This window comes from Raphanus sativus, chromosome 6, assembly GCF_000801105.2.
Source record: "Raphanus sativus cultivar WK10039 chromosome 6, ASM80110v3, whole genome shotgun sequence".
In the NCBI taxonomy this organism is placed as follows: domain Eukaryota; kingdom Viridiplantae; phylum Streptophyta; class Magnoliopsida; order Brassicales; family Brassicaceae; genus Raphanus; species Raphanus sativus.
Genome location: NC_079516.1, coordinates 26,383,856 through 26,399,823, shown reverse-complemented (window position 1 = coordinate 26,399,823; position 15,968 = coordinate 26,383,856). Strand labels below are relative to the sequence as shown.

Here is a 15,968-nt window from a genome sequence, read left to right as displayed (position 1 = left end):
GACTGGAACAAGGGTCAATGACCGTGAGGGAATATGAAGCGGAATTCAATAGCCTCAAGAAGTATGCTGGACATGAGGCAGAGGCGGAGCGATCTTCGATCTGCAACATGCGTGGACTCAGGGCCGATCTCTGAACCCGTTGTAAGATCTGCAGCTATACTATTGTGGCCGAACTGGTGGAAAAGGTTGCAGAGCAAGAAGCTAGATTGATAGAGAAAGTCAAGGTGTTTGGTTCTGTACCGCATGGTGTTGCTGGAAAGAATGCGGGAAAGAATCAAAGATGCATTCGGGTTTGTGTCGTACTGCTTCAGGAGCATGTCACCGTTATGATAGCATGGATTACAAACAATGTCACCGTTGTGGTGCCGCACTATTTTTTTTACTAAAATTTATTGCATTAATATAATTCTGTTTTTGGATTTTTGTTTTCTTCGGTATATAATATAACTGGATTTAACCTAGTTATGTTGATTGAGCAAAATTAATCGGAAATCAATAATTAGTATTTTTCTCCGAAAAAATTATAAATCGTTTTTACGAAGAAAAAGAAATGTCATGAATTTATGTTAAAAATATTAAAAGCAATCATAAATCGAATAGCAACAGAACTTTAATTTTTTTGTAATAAACAAAAAGAAAAATTAACCCCTAAACTATAACAGCAAACAAAACATAACAAAGAAGAAAGAAATAAAAAAAAAAGGTTCAGACCGCCGAAAAGAAACGACTTTGAGCGTCCTAAGATCTCAGATTCCTTCGCCTTGAAGAAATCTGGTAGCAACCCATTACCTACCCCAGAGAAAAGTAAAACTAAAACAATCTCAAAGATCAACTCTTTTTCTTTTAATTCCAAAATCAAGAAATGCTCCACCATTGATTCAAGATGCAATCAAAGATCGTCGGCGGCGGCGGCGGCTTACCTCCGGCGTTTTCTCTCATCCCAAGCTTAAACAAAACCTTCACATTCCACCAAATCCTCGTCCTCATCATCACCTTCGTAGCCTACGCTTCGTTCCACGCCTCTCGCAAACCTCCAAGCATCGTCAAGAGCGTCCTCGGACCTTCCCTTGAACAAGAATCAAACAACGGATGGGCTCCGTTCAACGGAACCGAAGGAACAAAGAGACTCGGCGAGCTCGATCTAGCCTTCCTTTCTTCCTACGCTCTCGGTATGTATTTCGCTGGTCACTTAGGAGACAGGATCGATCTGAGGCTGTTTCTCGTGTTTGGGATGATGGGAAGTGGGATCCTCACCGTTGCTTTCGGGTTAGGGTATTGGATGAACGTGCACCTCCTCGGGTTTTACATGACTGTTCAGATTGTTTGTGGGTTGTTTCAATCTATTGGGTGGCCTTGTGTTGTCTCTGTGGTTGGCAACTGGTGCGGGAAAGAGAAGCGTGGGTTGATCATGGGTGTTTGGAACTCTCATACTTCTGTTGGGAACATTGTCGGCTCGGTTGTTGCTTCCTCGGTGCTTGATTCCGGGTGGGGATGGTCTTTTGCTTTGCCTGGTGGGTTGGTGATTGTGTCTGGATTGGTTGTGTTTATGTGTCTTGTTGTCAGTCCTCGTGATTTGGGGTTTGAAGAGCCTGGGAAAGAGATTGAGATGAGTTTAGCTGCTGACACTGTAGAGGAGGACAAGGAAGATGATGATGTTGGGCTTCTTGAAACTATAGATCTAGATGATGATGATGATTCTTTGTCAGCTATTGGGTTTCTTGATGCGTGGAAGTTACCTGGTGTTGCTCCTTTCGCTTTCTGCTTGTTCTTCTCCAAACTCGTCGCTTACACGTTCCTCTATTGGTTACCATACTACTTAAGGCACCAAGGTAAAGCTTCTTTACTTTCATACTATTAACTGAACCTTGCATCATGACGACTCATGTTATTAGTTTAACCTCCAATGAAACAGCTGTTGCGGGTGTTTATATCTCCCACAAAACCGCTGGGATTCTCTCGACAGTGTTTGATATTGGAGGAGTCTTTGGTGGGATATCAGCAGGTTTTATCTCCGACATGATCAAAGCACGTGCACTCACATCAGTCGTGTTCTTGTCGCTATCCATACCTGTCTTGATTATGTACAGAGTCTATGGGAGTGTGTCCATGTTCATCAACATCGGTTTGATGTTTATATCCGGGTTATTAGTAAACGGTCCTTACGCACTCATAACCACAGCCGTTGCAGCTGATCTTGGAACACAAGACTCCATTAAAGGGAACGGCAGGGCGTTGGCGACGGTAACAGCTATTATAGACGGTACTGGCTCCGTTGGGGCGGCTCTGGGACCGTTGCTTGCTGGTTATATATCGAGCAGAGGGTGGAATAGTGTGTTTTTCATGCTTATTGTTTCGATTTTCTTTGCGGGTTTGTTCTTGGTTCGGCTTGCAAAAGCTGAGATTAAAGAGATGAGTAGTTCTGGTGAATTGATAGCGTCTAGTGGTCCTTAAGGCTCTCTGATGATTTTGATCCCAAGAGGATTTTGTATACCATTGTATTATCAGGTATATAGATTCAAACCAAACCATACAGAAGAAATGAAAAAAGAAAAAGACAATGTTTTGTTTTTTACCATCTTCAAATATACTTAAACTTTTGACAAAAGTTGGTTACAAAAACCAGAAAATAGTAAAGTTTATTACAAGAGGTTAAAATTACTTTATATGTCTCAATCTTACGCTCATGTCTCTGCGGCTCACTTGCCTTATCATCATCATCAGAAGAGAAAGATGCCACAAATTTAGACGATATTCTAATCATAAGATCTTGTAAAAGCAGCATCTTGTTCCTCTCTCAGGCACACAATTGTTTCTTATTTATTCTGAGTCAACCATAGCAGTCACCAGTTCTATCTTCTACTACTCTCTGCAGTATAGCAAAACATTTCTTCTGGAATTTAGGGTCCCTCCACTTGCCAAGCAACATTAAGAACTACTTCTCATATCACACCAGTCACTACTCAAAACTCATAAAAGCTCCAAGACAGTTCCATCTTCTTTTATGAAACTATAAATCACCTTATAGAAGTAATTTTTCTTGCTACCAAAACAAACTCCAAATCTTTTTTTTTTTTTCATTTTCCATTCCTCCTCTGTTTTTATGCAATAAGTAATAATCTTCCTACCAAAACAAACTAAATTCTTCTTTGCCATTCCAACTCTAATGGCATTTTATGTAATATAGAACATGGTTACAAGTTCTTTAGTTTGACGAATATATATATTTGGTTTTATCTTCTCTTTTATTAACAACATCGTATGAAGAAGTTAAAACATTTTGATATGGATTACTTACGGCATTGGTTGGTTAATACTATTTCTGCAATATATCTCAGGATCTTAACATGTCAGAGTGTTGGGTACAATTAGTAAAACTCTTAGTACAATCAAAAACGTTTCCACTCAATGAGAATCTGAAACAACTCAGTATAAAGAACAAAATGATAATCCGAAACAAAATAAGCAACAAAACCATTTGAAATAATAACATTGTTCCACTTGAAGCACAGTAAATCTTTTATAAAGAAGTTAAATGTAAGTTTCATTTATTCAAAAAGTACAGGAACAACAAAGTGATCACAGAGGCATTTGTATCCTTTCCTTTCTTCTCGGGAGAGCAAAATCGCAATTTGACCACAACAGCCCAATTAAAAATATATCAACAAAACCATGTTCTTTTATTACTCTCAGTGCCAGTTTCGAGTTATCTTGAAAGAATGTGGAAGAAAAAAAAAAGGCACACACATCCGTAGACTGCGTGTGTGAATCATACATACCACTCACTTATCTTGAGCAGTGATGAAATGATTCAATCCAATTTCGAAATGACAGCGTCGACAACCTCTTGGGTTGTACTCTTTCCGCCAAGATCTTCAGTCCTGCATTTTCCTTCAGCGATGACACGCTTCACCGCGGTTTCAAGCCTATCAGCAAAAGAAGGGAACTGAAGATGTCTAAGCATCATGGCTGACGAGAGCAGCAACGCCACAGGGTTTGCATTCTTCTGCTCTTCTGTCGTGTCCTTCCCCACGTTCCCCGCTGATGCTCCTTGCTCAAACACTGCATACTCTGCTCCAACATTTCCTGTTCACAATTTCAAAATCTAATAAGCAAAGAGGAGGATTCATTTCTCTCTATGGTGCATTTTAGATCAGAGAAAGGCTTATACCTCCAGGCATGACTCCAGTGCCTCCAGCAATACCAGCAGCAGTGTTTGCAACTAGATTACCATAGAGATTGGGTGTAACCTAACAAAGTGGAGAGTAGTCATGTAAAATAAGCCAAGTCCCAAGTAAATCAACAAGTGCTGTAAAACACATACCATGACGTCGAATTGCTCTGGTCTCGCTACAAGTTGCATACAGCAGTTATCAACAATGATCTCGTTGTAGGCAATGCTCGGATACTTCTTAGCAACCTCTTGACAAGATTCCAAGAACAAACCATCTGCGAGTTTCATGATGTTGGCCTTGTGCACTGCCGTAACTTTCTTCCTGTTGTTCAAGTAGGCATACTCGAACGCATACTTTGCAATACGCTCCGAACAAAACTTTGTAATCACCTAGCATAACATTAAGTATCAGAGACATCTTAAGTAAGACACGTGGCACACGCATACGCCCCCATCAAAAATGATAAAATTAAAGTGCATCATTTGTAAGTGAAATTCGTTTGCATACACACAATAGACACAAGAACTAACTTCACGGACAGAGACTAGCATTCTGCAAACAGTTTCACAAGAACCAAGCTAACAATACATACACACAATATACACAAGAACCAAGTCCATTGACAGAATCACATGGTGGTGGGCTAGTGGTCTTGAGGAAGTTACGACCCCAATACGGACCGGCTTTGAAACCCCGTGAGGCCAACCGGGCTAGAATACGTGGAGAGCCGTGGGTCTCGTGGGACTAGTCGTGGACTTCGTGGGACTAGTAGGTTGACTTCGGTCATAAAATAAAAAAAAGTCCATGGACAGCAAGCACCCACCAAAAAAAGGAAGAAACTCTAAAAGAGTAAAAATAAAATCACCTTGAGGCTCTCAACAACACCAGGAACAACTTCATGCTCAAGCCCAGCATACTCACCTTCAGTGTTCTCTCTAATCACCACTATATCAACGTTCTCATGACGAGACGCCAAACCAGGCAAGTTAAAACAGTTGACCAACGACGCGAACAGATCAAGCTCCTTCCTCAGGTTCACATTCAAAGAACTCACACCACCACCGACGGGAGTCTTGAGCCCTCCTTTCAGACAAACCTTGTTCTTCTTGATCGACTCCAGCAACCCTTCAGGCAAACTCTTCATGTCTCCGTGGACGTCGAAGGGCTCGAAGTAGACGGGAGCGTGCATCGCCTCCATCACTTGCTCCACCGCGTTTGTCACCAGAGGTCCTACTCCGTCTCCGGGGATCAACGTCACCGGTCGTGGCTTCCCGTCGCCGGGTCTGGGCATGTAAGTCACGGATCGGGTCTGGGTTGTGAATCTGCCGAGATTCTTTAGTAGGGAAAGTGATTGGCGGCGAGACATCTTGTGCTGTGCAAGTTTTTGATCGGAATCAGATTCTTCTGCAGTAGAGAGAAGAAGAGAAGAAGAGAAGGGAGGGGACGTGCGACTTTAAAAGGAAGAGCGTTTACTTTTACTCAGTCTGAAATTGACTCCTATTTACATATTAGCCCCATACTCTTAACATCCTTATGTTTTGGCCCGTATTTAATTTAGTATTCGCTTATGTGATATTCATCCTCCAATTTGAATTTAATTTCAGTTTCAAATGGAACAACAATCAGGTACACTAGTGAAGGCCTTGTTGAAGAACACGAACAATCCGGGATTAGCATGGAGACTCTACAAGAGAATCTCCTCTTCTCCTTCACAAGAGAGCCACGCCACATCTCTATCCGCAGCACCCACCATCGCTCGTATCCTCGTCCGAGCGCAAATGCAACAAGAGATCGACGAGCTTCACAGTCTCATCCTCTCCTCCTCTCTCCAAAACGCGAAAGCCTCATCCTTTCTCTCCGTCGTCTCAATCTTCGCGAAATCGAATCACATCGACAAAGCATTCTCGCAGTTCCGATTCGTCCGGTCTCACTTCCCTGAGAAGGGTCCCGGAATCTACTTGTATAACGTCTTGCTTGAAGGTTGCATCAAGGAGAGGCGTGTGGATTTCGTTTCGTGGTTGTACAAGGATATGGTGCTCTCTCGGATTGCTCCACAGACTTTTACGTTCAATCTATTGATCCGTGCTTTGTGTGATTCAAGTTGTGTGGACGCTGCACGTGAGTTGTTCGACGAAATGCCTGAGAAAGGTTGTAAGCCAAATGAGTTTACTTTCGGGATATTGGTTCGTGGGTATTGTAGAGTTGGTTTGTCTGATAAAGGACTAGAGTTGTTGAATTCGATGGAGAGTTTTGGGGTTTCGCCTAATAAGGTCGTGTATAACACCATAGTTTCGAGTTTCTGTAGAGAAGGTAGGAACGATGACTCTGAGAAGCTGGTGGAGAGGATGCGAGGGGAAGGTTTGGTTCCTGATATTGTGACTTTTAATGCTAGGATCTCGGCGCTTTGTAAAGAAGGAAAAGTTCTTGACGCGTCTAGGATTTTCAGGGATATGGAGATGGATGAGTATCTGGGTCTTCCTCGTCCCAATAGGATAACGTACAACTTGATGTTGAAAGGGTTCTGCAAGGTAGGGATGCTGGAAGAAGCTAAGACCCTCTTTGAGTCGATTAGAGAAAATGATGATCTTAGTAGTCTGCAGAGTTACAATATTTGGTTGCAGGGATTGGTCAGGCATGGGAAGTTTATAGAGGCTGAAACAGTCCTTAAGCAGATGATTGATAAGGGATTATGGCCGAGCATATATTCTTATAATATCTTGATGGATGGATTGTGTAAATTAGGCATGCTGTCTGATGCAAATGCTATCGTTGGATTAATGAAAAGAAATGGTGTCTCCCCTGATTCTGTAACTTATGGCTGTCTTCTACATGGTTACTGCAGTGTTGGGAAAGTCGACGCAGCTAAAAGCCTATTGCAGGAGATGATGAGGAATAGTTGCATGCCGAATGCTTATACTTGTAATATTTTGCTCCATAGCCTTTGGAAGATGGGGAGAATGTCTGAAGCAGAAGAGTTACTGCAAAAGATGAATGAAAAAGGTTATGGACTAGATACTGTCACCTGCAACATTATAGTTGATGGACTCTGTGGAAGCGGGGAATTAGATAAAGCTATTGAGATTGTTAAGGGAATGCGGGTGCATGGAAGTGCTGCTCTTGGTAACCTAGGAAATTCATATGTTGGACTGGTGGATGACAGCATGATCGAGAACAATTGCTTGCCTGACCTGATCACTTACTCAACTTTACTTAATGGTTTGTGCAAAGCCGGAAGGTTTGCTGAAGCAAAGAAGTTGTTTTCTGAGATGATGGCAGAGAAACTACAACCGGACTCTGTGGCATACAACATCTTCATCCATCATTTCTGCAAACAGGGGAAAATATCATCTGCATTTCGCGTTCTCAAAGACATGGAGAAGAAAGGTTGTCATAAGAGCCTAGAGACATATAACTCACTGATCCTGGGCTTAGGCATACAAAATCAGATATTTGAAATCCACGGATTGATGGATGAGATGAAAGAAAAGGGCATTTCTCCTAATATCTGCACCTACAATACCGCAATTAAGTATCTATGTGAGGGAGGAAAAGTTGAAGATGCAACTAACCTCTTAGATGAAATGATGCAGAAGAACGTAAACCCAAATGTCTTTTCCTTCAAATATTTAATTGGAGCGTTCTGTAAGGTCCCGGACTTTGACATGGCTCAAGAAGTTTTCGAGACTGCTGTAAGTATCTGTGGACAAAAGGAAGTCCTTTACAGCTTGATGTTCAATGAGCTGCTTGCTGCAGGGCAACTCTTAAAGGCCACAGAGTTGCTTGAAACTGTTTTGGAAAGAGGTTTTGAGTTGGGGGATTTTCTTTATAGAAATCTTATTGAGAGCTTATGTAAGAAAGATGAGCTAGAAGTAGCTAGTGGAATTTTGCATAGGATGATAGATAAAGGATACGGGTTTGACCCTGCAGCATTGATGCCTGTGATAGATGGATTAGGTAAGATGGGAAATAAAAAAGAGGCAAATGAATTTGCTGAGAAGATGATGGAAATGGCTTCAGTTGGTGAAGTAGCAAACAAAGTCGATCCAAATGCGAGGGATTTACACCAGAAAAAGCATAATAAATATGGTGTAAATAACTGGCAGAATATATTGCACAGGTATGGCTATTTAAAGATGCTTTTGGTACAGGTTTTCGTAGTTCTTTGCTTTCCTTTGAAATTCTGGTTTAGGAAATAAAAGGTTTAAGATTTGGAGTAAGCATTCGTGTACATGATTTAGAGAAAAGACTCTTTGATTTCCACTGAGTCCACACTGAGAAATCGTTTTAAAATATATTTTCAGATACATAATGGATGTTCTCACTGACAGCTTCTATTTTGCAGAGATGACGGCAGTGGAACTGCACTAAAATCTCTGACAAGGGTGAAAAAAGGATGGGGTCAGGGGGATATATCAAGCTTTCAGCCTCCGAGAGTTGACTACTTAGACTACTGGGAGGACGATGTGTAGAGATATTGCTTGTTTCTGTTCTCTTTCTGGTGGGGAAAGTTCATTATCACGGTCAAGCATAAATTTCGGATGCAGCTAATCAAGGATGCAAAGGCTAGTCTCAGTTGACATGTACAAAGAACAAACTTGAACTTGAAAGAACCTAACAAAAACCAACACTAAGGACTATGAAACAAGAAAGAAAACTGTTGATGTACGTTTAGTTCTCCTAGTAACAACCTTCTGATATATAGAGACTGCTATGAATTTTGGAAGACAAGTTGAAGTAACGTAGAGTAGGAATGGACTTGCAGCAGTAACGTTCTCTATGCTCATTGTATACGATTTTGGCCTTATTATAGTAGCTCATGTAGAGCCCGAGAGATTTCTGATGAAGCTAAATATACCCTATAGTAAAAGTATCTAACACTAATAATGTATAGGAATCCGATCTATTTAGAGAGACCTTCATGTTTGTTCGGTGAAACTGTATTTCAGAGTTTGACCTTCATATTTTGTTTCCTTCTGTCTTTACGGCTAAGCCAGTAGAAGCAGGGAAGATGATTGGTTTGGACACAGATATGATGTAAGAAAGACGTTTTCAAGGGTACTAAAAGTAAATATTGCATTGCTGGGCGGTGAACGCAAGTCGCAAGACCAAGCTGGTGGAGAAAAAGAGGAGAAAGAGCCGCCCACTTTCATATTGAATTTGAAGCCAACTTTTAATTTTGGGTCAAAGGAACACAACCTACATAATTGGGAAAATATGTAAGCTACTACACTACTATTCCTTTGCTTTTAGTCCGCACAGTTTCTGGTTTCTAGAACAATAGGAGTTTGGTTGGTACAAAGCGACTAAGTTTGTTGAAACATACACATACAAAATGCTTTTTTTTTTATGTTTTAACAAAAAGTCACTTAAAGGTGGTTAGATCATTTTCAATATAGTGAACTGCATATTCTATAATCCTGTCACATTCTTTTCATGTTCCTCGTCTATCGTTCAATGAAATCAAGGAATAACCCTGAAACCAGACATTACATTAGTGAAAAACACATAATAATTCAAGTTACAGAGCTTAAGAAACAATGATTGTACAGGCATAAAATACAAGTTTCTGGTATGTATCACTTATTATACAAAAATCTGTCTACGCGATGCATACTACTGCCACTTGCACAATGGTCTTCAGGGCACTGATAATTTGTTTGCACATGAGATTTCTAAACAGCTAGTAGATTAGCACACTCTTCCTGGTGCGTTGTATGTTACAACCTTGCTTTGATTGTTTATTAGGATGGACCAGAGCTACCAAAAGAACCTCCTAGTTTAACTTGAAAAGGGTCATGCAAACTTATTTTAATTGTTTGGCTCTGTGATGTTCTATGTATGTCGATGCATTCCTCAAGATCCGCTTCACATGTCAGAAGAACCCACTCTTCATCATCATCCAAGTACTTGAGATCAAACCAGGAAACGTCATCTATGTTGAAACGCCTAGCAATCTCTTGCTGCAGCTCTCTGTAGCCCCAGCTCGGGAGTAAGGTAAACCGTATTATGGCCTCACCAAATGTTGCTTTCACTTTAATGCCCCCTCCATCTCTTAAGCTCATGTTGCTCCTACCTGGTAATGGAGGCTCCTTGAATATGTTATGGCTCTGGGTTCTTGCTAGACATTTTGTTTCCTCCTGATTCCCATTTTGCAGTTCTGCCTCGCTGTGAGCTTTCTTCAAGACCGCATTAGCATCCTCAGTAACATGCAGAGTATTTGGAGTATTGGTGTTTGAACCAGAGCAAGAAGATGATGGTGACATTTGTGCTGGTTTATCCTCTGCCAGACCACCGTTTCCATTTGGAACATTTAAATGATGCAATTGTTCATTATTTTTCAAGGAAGATCCATTGCTGGAAATATTTGGGGAGCTCAATTCTGGGAAGCTTGTATAGAATGAATCGAGTGGGATAGATCCCTGTGCACCTTGAACAGAGTCCATAACGAGTTGGAGTTTCTTCAGTGAGTGCCCAACCTTCTTGATTTTCCGGGAGGGCCATCTTGTTATCCCATGGTGCCTGCATATCCTTTTCAAGGTAGTTGGACAAACTGCAACATAGGAACGAAAAACTGTCAAATCACTGTCTGAAGCAATAAATAGGTATGTTGAAATGCTGGCAGACCACACTGATACACTACACCACAGAAAGAATGTAAAGACAAATTCATGGTTCTCGATGGGTGCTTATATTTGCTAATGATTCTCATACTTGAATTTTAGTTTTACATATTCATTTGGGTCTGGACTAAAGATCGTTTTGGTTAGGCTATTCCAGGACACAAGAAGAATCAAAAATGCATTGAGAGTGAACCTATGTTTCTAGCAGTGTATTCTTACCACCAATGCTCTTGGCTGCATCCTTGAGGCTTCCTGCAAAGTATTGTCGAAGAACGTCCAGACCAATGATCTTTTCTGTTTTTGTTCTTCTCTTTTCCCCTGGTCTTCTACTCCCTAACTTATTTCCACCACCAGTGGAAGCTGATTCGGTACTTGGACCAGCATCAACTCTGAGTCCTGAAGTTGATCCATGTTGAAACTGCTCAGCTTCTGAAGGAATATTATTGGGGGCTGGTTCAAGCTGACTGTTATCCCAGCCAGATGAGAGCTTGAACTCATCCTTTGGATCTTCATTCTGATACTCCCAAGAAAGTGACACATCTTTACCCTTCTCGTTAGCCTTTATCATGTGGGAGATCCATGAGGACTCTTGAAGCAGATGAATTTCTCTCAAAGCCTCTGCGGTTTCTGCTCCCGTTAGTTGGTTCTCTGATAAAACCATGTCCTCTCTAACAGGCAATACGACTTCTAACTCTAGATCCTTGTCGATGACAAGATTTGAACTCCTGAAATCCTGCTGCAGAGTCGCAGAGAGTGACTTGAGCATTTCCTGTTTTGCTTCAGTGTCAAGGCACCCTTTTGGAAAGAAGAATTCAAGCACAAACTCGACCAAACCATTGCATTTGCTCTTTAACGGGACTGCTAAAGCAGCGTGTAGTCCAGATATCTTGGCGTGGTGCGCAAGAGGGTAGTTAGTCTTGCTAAACGTGGTCACTTCAGGCACAAAACACAGTTTGGTAGCCTTGAATGCTTTCCCAACAATGCCTTCTCCCTGGAGAAGATGATGCTCAAAGCATGCCTCCAGAAAGTATTTGCTCTCTTCATCCAGGACAAAGCAAGCAGAATCGATTGTCGAAACGCACTGAGAAAAGTTCTCATCAGAATGTCGGGAACCACCTTTCCCCTGACGAGCACAAGGGGCCCATGACAAAGCTAGAGGCAGATCATATGTTCTGCAGACTGACTCCAAGAAATCTGATATCTCAGGTAATGCAGCGTAGTATAAATCATCATACACCTGCAGAGACTGAAACATGGGGTATGACCTTAGCATTTGTTTATATATGACCTTAATGAAGTAAGAGTCCAGTTAATGCACCTCATTGCTTGAAGGTTTTAAGTTACTTGAACTCCTTAAATCGACGGCCTGCAAAAATAGCAACATCTGTGAGCTTCTCACTCTTGTCATATAGAACCAAAGAAAATGCAGAAAGATAGAAGAAGCGCACAAAGAGAAATCCCTCCGGTGAAATAGACATTCAAGACAATGTTTAATTATGAGGAAGAGTAAAACCTCAAGAGCTTTACAGATATTCTCAAGTTCTGGCCGGTAATTCATCTTCTGAGTTGTTGTGACGACCTCAACAACACCCAAACAAGTCCCACTACATCTTTCAAACACAGGAAGGGCAAGCGAGCCACGAACATCACACTTTTGTGCTTCTTTGATGCGCGGATATTCATCACTTCTAAAGAAACGTACATCAGGAGTCCACTCAGGAAACTTCTGCAGGAAAACACGACCGGGAAGACCTCCTTCTGTGGAACCCTCATCAGCTGGGAAGTTATAAGTCTCTGAAACATGTCTGTATTTTGCAAGGCTTGAGTATTTTTGGTTGAATAAATGTGGTTGTGCCAAAGTGGTTAGAAAGTTCTTCCCTTCCTGCTGAAATGGCACCCATATCTGCACCAAGAAGTCCTTATCAGGCACTGCCTCTTCAAGACCGCTTATAGCTCTTAATAGCCTCTCTTTCACAGATGAAGAAGGGTCTTCACTTGTTCTTGGGGCAATCCACCAACTTCTTCCCACCTCAGCTTCATCTAGTAAAAACTTTTCTGCTTGATCAAAACCTGTTGCAACCTGGTTAAAAGGTTCTTGATTCATTCTCTCTGTTTCTTCATCTTGAGATGGGTTCTCACCAAAGCAGAGGAAAGGGCTATTGTCATTCATGGCGGTAGAAGCTGCTTCAGCTTCTTCTGTCTGCTTCAAGCTCTTACCATCTGTTGTCTCTAGCCAACATCCATCAAACAAGAGCTCATCCATGAAATCCAAATCCATGGCCGTCTCAGGGAATGCCCCAAAGCTAGAATTAGGTGAAAACCCACCATTTCCTTCTCCCCCATCGCTACCACCATCTTCCATATCTAAACCCATAGTCGTCTTGAAGATGAAAAAGACACAAGACCAAGTCCAGTGATTTATTGGCACCCTCCTAGTATGTTAAAACGCCAATCTTGAAAGAAAAAAAAATGCAGAAACATTATCAAAAACCCATCCAAGAACAAGAGAAGAGAAGTATCAAACTGGTGTTTTTCCCAACTTTGAATATTATAAGTGCTTTTTCTAAAGGATGAGATCAGAAATGCAATTAAAATTATGATATAAGCAGCTTCACTATCAATGGAAAGTTGACTTAGAAGAGGGTATCAATCAAAGTAGTGCTATCAATTTGAAGTACAAGATTCTCCCCTATGCACATGGAAACTCTCCCCCACAGGACAATCATTGAAAGCTAAATCAATAAAAAGTATTCTGAAAAAAACTGGACCCAATTCCAAAAATCATTCTGAAAGAAAATCCAGAATAGAAAAGCAAAGAGATATAGTAAAAGGTTCAGCAAAAGTTACCAACTTTATCAAGATTTTCTTGCACAAAGATTTGAGAGAAAGCTCCACTATGCGTTTATGACCTAACCCAAGAACACACAGAGAAAACAGTGACAACAGGCAAAGATTTTGTGCTTCTAAATACACAAAACACCCTTCACATAAATGATGAGAAAATAAGAAAAAACAAAGCTGTGAGAGCTATTTTCTCACAAAGCTTGTGTCTTTGTGGACTGGTGTTTTCTTTTTTCTTCTCTTCTTCTTCTGGACACAAGTACCTGGTGAAGGTAAATATTAGACTATTTTAATCCCTAATCATGTGTGACTGATATGGGCTTAAAGATTCTTTCCCGAGAACAAAGTGGACCCGTGATAAGAGCATCCACTGTTCTAATCACTTTGTCTTTACCTGCTTAAAAAATGAACTTGGTTTATCAAAGACAAATCAAACTTGATCTGCTTTTCTTCTACAACAGAGAGAAAGGAAAATAGAAAACGTCTGGACCTGAGATGCTAAATGGTCGTGTTAATGGTGTGATTATTGTCCTGCCATCTTTGTTCAGATTGTTTTGCCCCTCTATTGATTAGAATAATAATAATAATTTATAATTAACTAGTATAAGGTTATTTATTAATCATTTGTCTTGATTACGTATGCGTACTTTTCTTTAGTCGGTACTTGTTTTATTTGGCTGGTTCTGTTTCATTGGTTAAAACTAGGGATTTTTTGCAAAATTGACTCAAAACTCAAAGTCAAATACAAAACTAATCTATGTTTTTTTGAATTTTTTTCTGTCCTCTTCACTCTACAGGTTCACATTATTCAAGAAACTGCCATTAATTTTTTTTTTCTTTTTTTTTCGAAAGTGACATTTTTACTCTCTCAACCTCATCATCTTCAAGTATTTACAAGATTACCATTGCTATCAATACCAACCAATTTGAAGCTCTTAATGCATCTCAAATCGATTTACACTCTCTTTTTCCCAATTGTTATGAACTAAAAACAACATTTCTTTCACTTTGTCCCCATATTCATCCAAAAAAACTCAAGTTTTTGATTATAATTTTTTTATGGTTGATAGAACCATTCAAGCTTATGATTCTTGGTGGGTTACTTTCGTTTGAGGTTCTATATGGTTGGAAAAGACTTATGTGTGTTAAATAAGTCATCTCACTAATTTAAGGTATGAAATTGATTTTTTTTCCAGATCTGTTCGCCTAGAAGACATCCTGGCTGTAGGAGACTTACCTGTAAGTCTCCTGGCTGTAGAAGACTTATCCGTAAGTCTTCTGGCTGTAGAAGACTTAAGGATAAGTATTCTGGTCAAACTGGATGACTTACTTGTAACTCGTCCAGTTTTGTTTGTTAAAAAAAAAACTCCAGACGACTTACCAGTAAGTCGTCTCTCGGAAAACAAAAAAATCAATATTATATTATTTCTAGACGACTTACAAGTAAGTCTTCTCAGGTTAGTTTTGCAATTGGAAAATAAAACTTAAATATTAAATTTTTCCTAGACGACTTACTTGTAAGTCGTCCAGTCAGACTACTTACTTGAAAGTCGTCCAGTGAGACGACTTAAGTTAAGTCGTCCAGTGAGACGACTTAAGTTAAGTCGTCCAGAATTTTTTTCTGAGATTCTGGTCAAACCTTACTTATCTCAGACGACTTTCAAGTAAGTCGTCTGACTAGACGACTTACAAGTAAGTCGTCTAGGAAAAATTAAATATTTAAGTTTTATTTTCCAATTGCAAAACTAACCTGAGAAGACTTACTTGTAAGTCGTCTAGAAATAATAAAATATTGATTTTTCTGTTTTCCCAGAGACGACTTACAAGTAAGTCGTCCAAAAAAAGTCAAATATCTGACACAATTCGGTCAAATGCAAAAATAACCTATTTGTCCTGGACGACTTACTAGTAAGTCGTCTAGAGTTTTTTTAAACAAACAAAATTGGACGACTTACAAGTAAGTCGTCCCATTTAAAAGTCAATTGCAAAAATGACCTCTCTAGACGACTTACTTGTAAGTCTTCCAGACGACTTACTAGTAAGTCTTCCAGACGACTTACTAGTAAGTCTTCCAGACTTATGTTTAGTAAACTTTCATTTTCTCTAATAATATAAAGAATTTTTAACATTTTCTTATTAATTCATGTATATTAATCAATATTGGAGATACTGAATGAAATTTATAACATAATTGGTGATATATATGAGGTTACCAATATTCATGTTACTCAATATTCATTGCTAATTTGTTAATGTGTTTTATTTTGAATTTTTGCAGATGATACGTTAGATACATGCATTATATGGAGAATAAAAGCATTCAGATGTTGTGTAT

The 15,968-nt window shown here is 40.0% G+C and overlaps 4 protein-coding genes across 16 annotated transcripts; 2 read left to right on the top strand and 2 right to left on the bottom strand.

Annotated features, from left to right (window-relative positions):
* The first annotated feature begins 669 nt into the window (after positions 1-669).
* LOC108805925 (putative glycerol-3-phosphate transporter 5) lies at positions 670-2,575 on the top strand. The gene is made up of 2 exons (XM_018577918.2): positions 670-1,829; positions 1,913-2,575. Exons 1-2 carry the CDS (start codon positions 884-886, stop codon positions 2,449-2,451), a joined length of 1,485 nt encoding a protein of 494 aa, XP_018433420.1. The 5' UTR covers positions 670-883; the 3' UTR covers positions 2,452-2,575.
* Positions 2,576-3,658: 1,083 nt separating this feature from the next.
* Positions 3,659-5,619, bottom strand: LOC108813570 (isocitrate dehydrogenase [NAD] regulatory subunit 2, mitochondrial). Of its 2 annotated transcripts, none has more exons than XM_018586155.2 (4): positions 5,038-5,619; positions 4,322-4,549; positions 4,169-4,247; positions 3,659-4,083 (listed from the first exon to the last, which is right to left on the bottom strand). In XM_018586155.2, the coding sequence occupies exons 1-4, from the start codon at positions 5,536-5,538 to the stop codon at positions 3,809-3,811; spliced, it is 1,083 nt and encodes a 360-aa protein (XP_018441657.1). In that variant the 5' UTR covers positions 5,539-5,619; the 3' UTR covers positions 3,659-3,808. The 2 variants fall into 2 exon arrangements, with proteins under 2 accessions (XP_018441657.1, XP_018441656.1); XM_018586154.2 differs by having other exon boundaries at positions 4,322-4,561; positions 5,038-5,617.
* A 124-nt stretch (positions 5,620-5,743) lies between these two features.
* On the top strand, positions 5,744-9,535 carry LOC108807333 (pentatricopeptide repeat-containing protein At2g17140). Its single transcript, XM_018579605.2, has 2 exons — positions 5,744-8,289; positions 8,515-9,535. Exons 1-2 carry the CDS (start codon positions 5,783-5,785, stop codon positions 8,639-8,641), a joined length of 2,634 nt encoding a protein of 877 aa, XP_018435107.1. The 5' UTR covers positions 5,744-5,782; the 3' UTR covers positions 8,642-9,535.
* A 128-nt stretch (positions 9,536-9,663) lies between these two features.
* LOC108812792 (protein NLP1) lies at positions 9,664-14,166 on the bottom strand. 12 transcript variants are annotated; one of them, XM_056989374.1, is made up of 7 exons: positions 14,028-14,166; positions 13,644-13,896; positions 13,430-13,554; positions 12,306-13,245; positions 12,111-12,158; positions 11,012-12,038; positions 9,664-10,722 (listed from the first exon to the last, which is right to left on the bottom strand). In XM_056989374.1, exons 4-7 carry the CDS (start codon positions 13,164-13,166, stop codon positions 9,914-9,916), a joined length of 2,745 nt encoding a protein of 914 aa, XP_056845354.1. In that variant the 5' UTR covers positions 13,167-13,245; positions 13,430-13,554; positions 13,644-13,896; positions 14,028-14,166; the 3' UTR covers positions 9,664-9,913. The 12 variants fall into 12 exon arrangements, with proteins under 12 accessions (XP_056845354.1, XP_056845355.1, XP_056845356.1 ...); XM_056989375.1 differs by having other exon boundaries at positions 13,430-13,524; XM_056989376.1 differs by lacking the exon at positions 13,430-13,554 and having other exon boundaries at positions 13,640-13,701; positions 13,832-13,896.
* Positions 14,167-15,968: the final 1,802 nt, after the last annotated feature.

What these genes read in the sequence shown, in the direction of transcription:
- LOC108807333 (XM_018579605.2), top strand. Translation starts at nt 5,783, where the DNA reads ATGGAACAACAATCAGGTACACTAGTGAAGGCCTTGTTGAAGAACACG. An exon ending in TGGCAGAATATATTGCACAG is followed by an intron (nt 8,290 to 8,514) that starts GTATGGCTATTT and finishes TCTATTTTGCAG; the next exon opens with AGATGACGGCAGTGGAACTG.
- LOC108813570 (XM_018586154.2), bottom strand. Translation starts at nt 5,538, where the DNA reads ATGTCTCGCCGCCAATCACTTTCCCTACTAAAGAATCTCGGCAGATTC. An exon ending in GTGTTGTTGAGAGCCTCAAG is followed by an intron (nt 4,562 to 5,037) that starts GTGATTTTATTT and finishes ATGTTATGCTAG; the next exon opens with GTGATTACAAAGTTTTGTTC. An exon ending in CACTGGAGTCATGCCTGGAG is followed by an intron (nt 4,084 to 4,168) that starts GTATAAGCCTTT and finishes AATTGTGAACAG; the next exon opens with GAAATGTTGGAGCAGAGTAT.
- LOC108805925 (XM_018577918.2), top strand. Translation starts at nt 884, where the DNA reads ATGCAATCAAAGATCGTCGGCGGCGGCGGCGGCTTACCTCCGGCGTTT. An exon ending in ATACTACTTAAGGCACCAAG is followed by an intron (nt 1,830 to 1,912) that starts GTAAAGCTTCTT and finishes CCAATGAAACAG; the next exon opens with CTGTTGCGGGTGTTTATATC.
- LOC108812792 (XM_056989373.1), bottom strand. Translation starts at nt 13,166, where the DNA reads ATGGGTTTAGATATGGAAGATGGTGGTAGCGATGGGGGAGAAGGAAAT. An exon ending in ATATCTGTAAAGCTCTTGAG is followed by an intron (nt 12,159 to 12,305) that starts GTTTTACTCTTC and finishes CTATTTTTGCAG; the next exon opens with GCCGTCGATTTAAGGAGTTC. An exon ending in TAAAACCTTCAAGCAATGAG is followed by an intron (nt 12,039 to 12,110) that starts GTGCATTAACTG and finishes CCCATGTTTCAG; the next exon opens with TCTCTGCAGGTGTATGATGA.